The following is a 10059-nucleotide window of genomic DNA, read 5'->3' as shown; positions in this document are numbered from 1 at the left end:
ACATCACTGTTAAAAACTGTCGAAGCGGGAAACGTGACAAACTGGTAGATAGCGTTGCTGTGAAATCGGGATTTCCCTGCTGCCACGTACAAGAACAGAGCGGTGGGGTGTTTTTTTTAAGCAGGTTGCTCAGCGGTTTCTTCGACAGGCCTTCCCTGACTGCAGCACCCTCTTACTGCTCTGTGTCCACCTCCCGGCTGTGCTGGCCTTTGGTCCAGACGCCGAAGGGACGCTCGTTTGGTTTCCCAGAATCGGCAGTGTCTTTACTGCGTGATGGAATGAGCCCTAAAGAGGAGAAGGACGTTGTTTTAAGTGCCCCGGAAAGGCACAGATGAGACAAACAAGTCGCCGACCACTGTTTATGCAACTTCAGTCTTTCCGTTGAATTTTAATCTTCCCAGGCTACCTGGGGGAGGTTCACGTGGGGCTTCTGGTACTTTTGGGGAAGCAAGGGCCGGGCAGATGAGCTGTTTCACTCAAGGCCACACAGAGAGTTAATCCCAGACTGTAAATACGATGTCAGCCTTTCTGGCTCGCAGACGTGTGCTTAATTGAACAGATTATACAATTACACAGCTACATTCTGAACCACCTGGATGTTGAGGGTGTTTTGCCCAGAACGCTGTTCCTTGCCGGGTTATCTTCCATGGAAAGCAGTGGAAACGCCACTTTCCATAGTCCTTTGAAGCATTCGGGACAAAATCTGGAGGAAATGCAAAACAATCTTCCTTTCGCCCCCAGGGGGGAAGTGGGATGGATGGATGAAGCGGTTTTCCTTCTAATTTCTGTGACCAAGACTGGTGTGTTTGTCATTCCTTGCACAATTTGTCCAGACCCCTGTTGATTTGTTTTCCTCTTTCTGTCCTTCAGTTGTTCCTTCCGTTTACACCATTTACATGGGAAAAGATAAGTACGAAAGTAAGTACATTAATGTAATGATGCCTGACGGATTGGATTTAGATTTGTGGGGATTTAAGGTCATTTTGAAAGGACGTCTTTGTATGTGTTAACTTGAAATATCCTTTGGAAACTTGTCTACCCTTGCAAGTGATTCTGACTGGCCCCTCGAAAATCCACTGTGTTACTTTTAGTTAGGATAAATAAATTTTGTAAACCCTCTAGGCAGAGTAACTGCCTTCAAATACAAGTGAAAACTAAATTAACTGAAAAAAATCTGTCTAGAGAAAAATACTGTTCCCTGACGGTGAAGGATACGGTTCTGCTGCGCCTCCTGTTTCCACAGCAGTAGTTGCTGTGGAACCGGGTGTCTCACGCCAAGGGAAGTGTGGCTGTTTTGAAGACTTGCCCCGAAAGTCTCCCCCCCGTTAGACTGATATTTGAAGAAACATATTTTCACTTAAAAATGTCGAAGTTCTGTGACGGGGGTGTTCCTGGCATACCTGTTTCTGCCATACCTGCGGGCAGGCGGGCGCAGCGTTAAAGCCCTTTTCTGTTTCCGCCCGGTCGCCGTGCGGTGGCTGACCAACAGCGGAGGGTTCCTGCTCTTGGCAGGTAGTTTGGTTTGTTGCTGATGTTTGCTCATTGATACTTTTATTCCTACAGATGAAGACCTAATAAAGTACGGCTGGCCTGAAGATATCTGGTAGGTACTGAAACTCGCTGAAAAAAATTGCCTTTCGTTATGCAGCTGAGCCGAATGACGGTAACAACCCTCTCACTTCCACAGGTGCTGTAGGGTCTTTTTTTTTTTTTTCCAAGGCCACTTAGCGGTTTCAATGCAATCCCAGCGTGGAGGTGGATTGCAGCAGACCCAGGTGCAGCTGCTTGGGAGCCTGTCGATTCTGAATTCATTCCCCTGCATCTCCCCCTCCGTCCCTCGCTTTGTTCGTCGTAAGAGCTGGCCCCTTTGTGGAGCTTTTTGGGGTTTGCCCGTGCGGGGAGCTGCTGGAGTAGCAATAACTCCGTACACGGATATCTGCGTTTCGGAATATAGGTGCTAGCTTGCCGTTGCTCTTAGTGTGTTTGGGAAATGGGCAGAGTTAAACGAGAAGGGCAGCTTGGTATTTGTAAGAGAGCACCTCCTGAGTCCAGCTCACGGATATCCCCGTGCACGGACAGGCAAAACCAGCAAAAACCAAAAGACTGACAGAGGACGAGGAGAGTGGAGGCACAAACGTGGTGGAGCAGTCAGACGGGGCCTGGGGATGGAGCCAGGAGTTTTTTTTGAGCAACAGTAAACGCCGTGCCTGGAAAAAAACTGTGTCTGTTGTCTCCCAGTGCCTTTTCCTCTGTGTGTGCTTCGTGTCCTCCCCGTGTGCGCCATGGGCAAGTACTGGCCTGGCCTGTAAAAGAGCCGTCGCCATCTCAGGAATTGGAGTCGGTGAGCAGGGGCAGAGGAGTTTGACGTTTTGATCCCTGTCGGGCGAAAGCCGTCTCTGCGCTAAGCAGACCCACGGCTACAGCTGTGGCCGGGCAGGCAAAAGGAAGCGCTCTGACACGTTGTCATGGTTTAACCCCAGTTGGCAACTGAGCACCATGCAGCCACTCGCTCACACCCCCCCCCCGTGGGATGGGGGACCACACAGCCACTCGCTCACTCCTCCAGAGTGGGATGGGGGAGAGAATCGGAAGGGTAAAAGTGAGAAAACTCATGGGTTGAGATAAAAACAGTTTAACAGGTAGAGCAACAGTCACGCATGCAAGCAAAGCAAAACGAGGAATTAATTCACTCCTTCCCATGGGCAGGCAGGTGTTCAGCCATCCCCAGGACAGCAGGGCTCCCTCACGCCTAACGGTGACTTGGGAAGACAAACACCACCACTCCAAACGTCCCCCCCTTCCTCCTTCTTCCCCCAGTTTATGTACTGAGCATGACGTCCCATGGTATGGAATGTCCCTCTGGCCAGTTTGGGTCAGCTGTCCTGGCTGTGCCCCCTCCCAGCTTCTTGTGCACCTCCAGCCTTCTCAGTCGGTAGAGCATGGGAAGCTGAAAAGTCCTTGACTAGTGTAAGCACTGCTCAGCAACAACTACAACATCGGTGTGTTATCAACATTGTTCTCACCCTAAATCCAGAACACAGCACTGTACCAGCTACTAGGAAGGAAATTAACTCTATCCCTGCCGAAACCAGGACACACGTGTCGATTGGTTTTGGCTGGTAAGATCCCATCGGAAGGGAAGAACAAGAGAAGGGCAGTTCCCAATCCTTTTAGCAGCAACTGGTGGCATCTTTGCTGGCTGGATTAGTCCGTAAACTTTCCAGACTGATAAGGTTTTTGAGATTTTTTTTTTAATGAAGGAGTGTGCTTGCTTTCGGGCACTGTTGCACAGGCCAGATGTGTCGCGGTTGCTGCCCTCTCCGGCGCTGACAGTTTCTAACGAGAATCACCGTGTGGATTGTGCTCCTTCTCGCTCTTCAAGGTGGCCTTTGCCAGGATGAGCTGAGGTGTCTTGGCAGAACTGGCCGGTCGAATAGGTAGCAGCTAACATGCCCTGTAGAGGATGTTTTGTCAGCAGTCAGCTAGCTGGCGAGGGAATATTCTTTTCTTTTCTAGCAGCAGAGATTGTACTTCAGCTGAATCGCACTGTGTTGTAGCCGTATCACTTTCATCTTCTGTCTCACGTTTGTCCTATCACTACATAATTTAAGGTATGTCTATACTGTTACTTAGGAGAGACCTTGAGATTCGTCCTCAAATTGCCTGAGCCATGAAAGTCGTCTTTCCCCATCTCTTTCGTATCTTGTAGCTCACACCGACATCATCCACGTTGTGTTTTTCATATCCTAGTGCCACCTCAACAAAATATCATAGGTCCTCTTGCGGAGGCCTCCTGGGAATTGTTCTCCTAACGGTGTCTGGCACCTTTTAGACTTACTCCTGCTTAAGAGGGGACCAGTGGAATGAGGGTAGGAGGCTCAGGAGGTACAAGTGAGAGTTCATGTGTTGGTGCTGGAGCGTTTTCTATCTTGCAGCAGGAAGGAAAAAGTCCCATTATATTAAAAAGAAAGTGGTGGAAAGAAAGGTTGGGAGGTGACGTGAGATCGGTTCCCCCCGTCTGTCCTTGGGAGTTTGCAGGGTTGGGAGTGAGCGTTGATCAGGACAGGGCTTAAAAAATAGGTGATCGTGGTAGAAGCACAGTCAAGTTAGAAAAGGTCTGGAGAAGGGCAGCGGAGCCGTCAAGGAGATGAGCAGCCGTGCGGTAAGGAGGGACTGGAGGGGAGAGAACTCCTCAGTCTGGGAGGAGAGGGCCAAGGGGGGGCCATCGGGGCTTGTGACGTCTCGGGGGCAGTGAATGAAGCGAATGCAGAACTGGTGCTCACCTGCTGCCGGGACTGGTACCCGCTGAAACCACCAGATCGGGTGCACGTCCCAGACAGCATCGCCTCTTCCTGCTGTTGGAGGCAGAGCGCCGGGCTCCGCGGACCGTTCTACCGACCGCTGAGGAACTGGGATTTATCTTTTTCTCGCTCTGTGAGCTTGAGACCAGTCACGTAAGCGGTGTAAGTAGCAATGCCTGCTGCAGAGTTCACGAGTTTGCTGTTTCTCTTAAGAATAGATAGACAGACCAAAACACCGCGTGCGTAGGCTCATCCTCTGAGTGTTGCCTGCGTGTAGTATAGCATTTAAAAGACAAAAAGAGAGGGGGGAAAGGGTTGGTTTGGTTTTTTTTTTCAGTCTCCCATTGAGAGGACTGATGTTTCTTGAAGGATAGGCTCTGACTCCCTTGCCTGCTTTTGAACGTGTGTATCGTGAACATTTCTATACTTCTGTTGCCCGTGGAGTGGCTGTTCTGTCACTTGTTAGGAAGTAAACCTTTCGGAGCAGATCACCATCTGTTATCCTCTGTTAAACGTGCTTTTTTTTGTTCTGTAGGTTTCATGTGGATAAGCTCTCTTCCGCGCATGTGTACCTTCGGTTACACAAGGTAATCCTGTGACACGTATATTTAAAAACACTAATATTCACCCGCATAGGAGCTGCACGCGCCCGTTCTGCAGTCATTCCTGCGCACAAGACCATCTTTGCTCACGTGCAAAGTCCGCAGGGCTCCTTCAGGGTGCGGGTAACCACCAGTGTGGGGAGACTGAATTTACAGCCTCCGTTACCAAATAACGTGGGGAGGAGCGGGAAGTTTAACGTGGCCCGACAGAACAATTGATTTCTGGCTTGACACCAAGCGTGTGCCTAGGAACCATCACCCCCCTAAAACGGGGAGAATACCTTGGAGAAAAGCAGGGTGCAAATCGCTCGTGGTGCTTCAAGCCTCTCCTTACAGGTGCCACGGAAGACTCCAGTCTCGTAAAATCTGGAGCGTAGAGGTCCTGGGTCTGTTTGCAGGGCATCGTGCCTTGCGTCCCGGCCGTGGCGGGTCTTCGTGTGCTCCTCGGTCCCCGCAGCCCCCCGCCGCAAGCCGCTCACGTTGCCTTGCTCTGTCACAGGGGCAGACGGTGGATGACATTCCTAAAGAAGTTTTGATAGACTGTGCCCATCTAGTGAAGGCGAATAGCATTCAAGGTAATACCGATTCCCGGGAGATCGGTGTGAGGTGCTTGTGGCGCGTGTTTCGGGTCCGCAGGAGCACGTGGGTTTTGGCTCAAACGTTTGTGATGTTTCTGCTGTGGTGCTCTCCGTTAAGCCTCTGCCTGCGGGCCTTGTGGGAAGCAGATGTCACTCGCAGCTCCTGGGGCTGCCCGTTACACTTTCATAAGGAGGAATCTTAAATCTCTGAAATTCCCCTTTGTGCCTCCACATTGCTGTCTGAGCCGAGGAGGCCTTGCAGTCTCCTCTCTAACACCACCTTGGGGCCCCCTTCCACAGTAATCGCTCTTCTGGCAAAGACGGTCTCCATCTGGAGTTCGTTAGCACTGCTGCCGCGCTCCTGTTACTGCAGAAAATGATGTCGTGGTGTTCTTCCGTTGCACTGTAACGCTGGAAGGACTTCTCCGTTTTCTTCTTTCTTGCCTAGCTAGTAATGGTTGTGACAAGAATAACTGCCAGTTTCCATGCACGTGGAAAACTTTAAGACCTCTTTCAGCAGGGAGAGAATTGAAACGTTTCCCTCCTTCCTTCCTCCCCTGCTTCCTAGGTTGCAAGATGAACAACGTCAACGTGGTGTACACGCCGTGGACTAACCTGAAGAAGACTGCAGATATGGACGTGGGGCAGATCGGCTTTCACAGGCAGAAGGATGTAAGTGTTTGCTGCGAGCCGGTGACGGTGACCTGGTGGCAGACTGTAACGTTTCTGTGTTAGGAGCTGGGTGGATTGTCTTCAGCACTTGCCCTAAAGCCGGGGAATCATCCACTCCTGAAGCGTGAGAGAGATCCCAGGGACGTGTTTGGACTTGCCTGAACATCACCCGAAAATCCGTGGTTGAGCGTCAGCCTGCAGCAGAGCGTAGCCTGTACAGCATGTGTTTCCAAACTGGTGTAGCTGATGAGTCTTTGCTGATGCCGAATGGTATCGCGTGTTAGTCTGTGCTGTTCGCTTGAACGTATCTCCACTGAAATCGCCTCTCGCTGCAGCTGAAGGGCCTGCGTATGAGCGCCCGCTTTGGATCAGCTCACGGACGGTAGTGTAATCACACGTCTGGAAGGGCTCAGGACTTGAACTTGCCGTGCAAAGGAGGGCTGTGTGGGGTCCTGGCGGTGTCTGTCGCTGTGTTCGCTCTGCTGCCTGCTCCGAGAGCTGTCTCACCCTGGTGCCGCCTCTGAATTTGTTAAACCTGCTAAAAGGTGTAGGGTCAAGCCAGTGTACTGAGCTGTTCCCAAGCCTGACCTAGTGTCTGCAGGTAATGCTATGCTTAAACTGTAGTTACGCAGCTTGGCTGCTGGGAGAGAAGGCTCTCTAGAGGTGCAGTTGTTTGACTAAAACAGGTCTGTACCAGGGCAAGAAATGCTGAAAACCCTGCAGTCAACAAGCAGCACGTGAGCTTCTCTTCCCAAAACGGTCGGCAGAGACCACCTGCCCCCTCTTCAGGAGTCGGCCGAGACCGGTTCTTGTCTCTTGGCCTCTTTGTTGAGGCATGTGCCAAGAAATGAAATTAGTAATGCTTATGTACTTAGCAATGCTTATGCTTATTAGCTATGTGCTTCTGAGCGTTGGGAGTGGGCCTCTTTTCGCTGTTACGCAACCTGCTGAGTAGACCTCGGTGGCAGTGATTTTCCTTAGCATCTGTTTTTGTGGGATTCAGCCATGTGTAAAGTGGAAATAGGGTGTTTTCTTTCCGTTGCGAAAGTGCCAGAATGAAAGTATTTTTTTATAAGGATCACAGTTCTTTGCCCTCCAAAGGTGAAAATGCTGACGGTGGAGAAGAAGGTGAATGAGATCCTGAACCGGCTAGAGAAGACAAAAGTGGAGCGCTTCCCAGACCTGGCTGCTGAGAAGGAAGCCCGGGACAGAGAGGAGAGAAATGAGAAAAAAGCCCAGATCCAGGAGATGAAGAGGAAGGAAAAGGAAGAGATGAAGAAAAAGAAAGAGCAGGAGGAACTTAGGTAAGTAATAAAACGTAGCGCCAACTTCCTTCTGACTTCTGCAGTTTCCATCGGCGCTGGGAGAGAGTCATGGGTCAGCAGTTTCTGTTTAATGGTCGGCCCGGCGTTACTCGGTGTTCAGCTGACCTGCTCTGGCACAGATGCCTGCATGGCCCGGTGATTTCCTTTGTCTTTAGAATAAATGCATTTTCCCCATTTCTCCTAAAATAAACCTGGGTGTTAAACCATTGTTAAAAGGAAGGACTGTGTCTTTTCACACCTGTCCCTAACTTGGGTGAAACTGGGCAAGCCGCTTGGCTCGCTCTGTCATTGGGATGGGAGCACTTGCTTCCAGCTTTGCGCGAGCCTTGGAAAGCACCGAGCCTTCGCTAGAGTCCTTCAGCTTCCTCTTGCGTCACTGATGTTAACTGAACCACGTGTGAATCCTCAGTCGCACGCTCCTTTAAATGCAGAGTGAGGGATGGTGTTCTGAAATGTCATATTGACCTTTCTGTCCATGCAGCAGCACATGCGAGCTTGTTCCTTAGTGCTGACGGCCCCGTACAGCACTGGACGTATCCGCTGGCTGGCCCCAAAAGCTTGCTTTTAAGCTTTAGTAAGTCGTGTTTATCTGTAAATGACAGTGATACCGGAATTTGAAAAACTCCATGATCTCCTGAGTGATTCAACATGTGGAGAGCTCAGAAAGGAGAGCTTAGAGAAGCAAACTAAACTGAGGAGCGGTCCCCAGCGGGCATGTCTGCGCTGCAGACTAAGGGGTCTGCCTGCTTAGCCAAACTCGCCCCAGAGCTGCCTCTTGGCCGTCCCCCAAAGTAAAGGATTTTCCACCTCCTGGGATGATCTAGCTGGTAGTTCCTGAACAAAGCTGTGGAGAAGCAGGCTGCATAGCGCCTGGGCTTTCTCCGGTTGTTTTAATTAGCCAGAGAGTAGGAGATAAGCAAATACTTGTCTAGCCTGCCTGAGTTCAGAAAGGAAAAAAATTTGTTTTTCTGGTACTTGGTCCTGTTTTATCAAAACGCCTCTCTGTTGGTGGGTTTTGAAAACATATCATGCAAGATAATGTAATTTCCTTTCCAGGAGCTACTCGTCACTAATGAAGGCTGAGAACATGTCCTCCAATCAGGTAAGAGCCGGCTGATGCCTACGGAAACCTTTCGGAGACGGCTGAAATTCAATGCGGGATCGTGGCGGTACAGCTCCCGCACTGCAGTCTGCTTTTGGTGACTCCTGCGTGACGGAGCACATCTCCATCACCCTGTCGCGGTGAAGGACGTTGCCGCTCTCCTCCGCTTTCTGAGAGGGCCCTATTGCTTGTACGTCAGCCAGGTGGAGCCTGTGCTGCTGGAAATGTGTGCAAAGTCCTCCCGGTCCCCTTCCCACCCAAGTGAAAGAACAGGCAGAGCTTTAAGTGGGGCGCCAGGCTTGACTCTCCTCGTGAGCTGTTTGGGCGTAACCTGGCTCGTGAGCAGAGGAGGTCTCCCCAAATGGCAGCCATCGCCTGCGTATGCCACCTTGTTACTTCAAGGGAGGAGGAAAACGCATATTTTTAACAAGAAATAAACCGGAGGTGTGCGGGCAGCGGTTTGGGGAGGGATGAGTATAGGTGCTGAGGGACAGGAGAGGAAGCTGGAAGGGATGTGCTTGCAGAGAGCGAGCGGGTGTCAGCCCGGGGACTGGAGCAGCATAACATGGCTGCAGTCTGACAGTGGAGAAGGAGCCAAAGCGGGAGAGGAGCACAGGCCTGCAGGAGGGAAACGAGGAGGTGGATCACAGGAGGGCTGGGGGCTGAAGTTCGGAAGAGGTCCTGACGTGCACTGGAGGCACCTGTGGTCTGGCGCGTCTGCAGCTTCCTCCTTGGTGGGACCTTGGGCAAACAGATCTCGGAGCTCCTCTGAGCGACCCTCAGTTTAAAATCCACCTTTTGCGTCCTAGTCCCTGACTGACTGTTTAGAGGAGTGTGTGGTTTTCAAGAATTCTTGATTTTCCTGCTGGTTGGCATGCAGAGCCCCTTTGAAACTTAAAGCGGGTTGAGGTATGAGCGTCTCCTGACACTCGCAAGCAGGCTGTGCCCGATGAGTGACACTTGCCAGGGAGAGTTTTTTCAGTAAAATTTCTTTACTGAAAGAGTGGTTAAACATTGGAACAGGCTGCCCAGGGAAGTGGTGGAGTCACCATCCCTGGAGGTATTTAAAAGACGTGTAGATGAGGCGCTTAGGGACATGGTTTAATGGGCGTGGGGGTGTTGGGTCGACGGTTGGACTCGATGACCTTAGAGGTCTTTTCCAACCTTAATGATTCGATGATTCTATGAGAGGTGCGGTGGAAATGCTGTGCAGGGGATCTCCTCCTCTCAGCACCTGCCCCCCACATGATCCCGGACTGCTTTCCTTCTCCCGAGTTGGAAAGAAGCTCAGGTTGTGATACGGCGATGGTCCACGAGGCTGCTGGTGAGAGCCTGGCCTCTGGTTCCTCCCAGGTCACAAGCAGATGGGCTGCAGTTCCAGGGAAGTGATACGTCGCAGGGACAGCAAACAGCCAGTGCTGTTTCACAACGCAGAGCCTCACGCAGGGCTGTTCCCGCTCCAGAGCTGCTGTTACGCGT

General features: G+C 51.2%; 1 protein-coding gene across 2 annotated transcripts in view; it reads left to right on the top strand.

Moving 5' to 3' along the window:
• The first annotated feature begins 851 nt into the window (after window positions 1-851).
• The window catches only part of CCDC25 (coiled-coil domain containing 25), a 10317-nt gene continuing 1109 nt past the window's right edge, over window positions 852-10059 (top strand). Inside the window, exons 1-8 of one of the 2 annotated variants that reach the window (XM_009324976.1) lie at window positions 852-918; window positions 1564-1603; window positions 4837-4888; window positions 5403-5478; window positions 6050-6153; window positions 7255-7457; window positions 8535-8580; window positions 9934-10014. In XM_009324976.1, coding sequence (XP_009323251.1) covers window positions 897-918; window positions 1564-1603; window positions 4837-4888; window positions 5403-5478; window positions 6050-6153; window positions 7255-7457; window positions 8535-8580; window positions 9934-9969 — 579 coding nt within the window. In that variant the 5' untranslated portion in view covers window positions 852-896 and the 3' untranslated portion in view covers window positions 9970-10014. Of the gene's footprint in view, window positions 919-1563; window positions 1604-4836; window positions 4889-5402; window positions 5479-6049; window positions 6154-7254; window positions 7458-8534; window positions 8581-9933; window positions 10015-10059 lie in introns of those variants that run through there. The other variant, XM_009324977.1, reaches the window with a different exon arrangement.

Source organism: Pygoscelis adeliae, unplaced genomic scaffold (assembly GCF_000699105.1).
Source record: "Pygoscelis adeliae isolate BGI_AS28 unplaced genomic scaffold, ASM69910v1 Scaffold666, whole genome shotgun sequence".
Classification (NCBI taxonomy): Eukaryota; Metazoa; Chordata; class Aves; order Sphenisciformes; family Spheniscidae; genus Pygoscelis; species Pygoscelis adeliae.
Note: the sequence above shows the minus strand (reverse complement) of the source record. Positions and strands in the feature narration are given on the sequence as shown.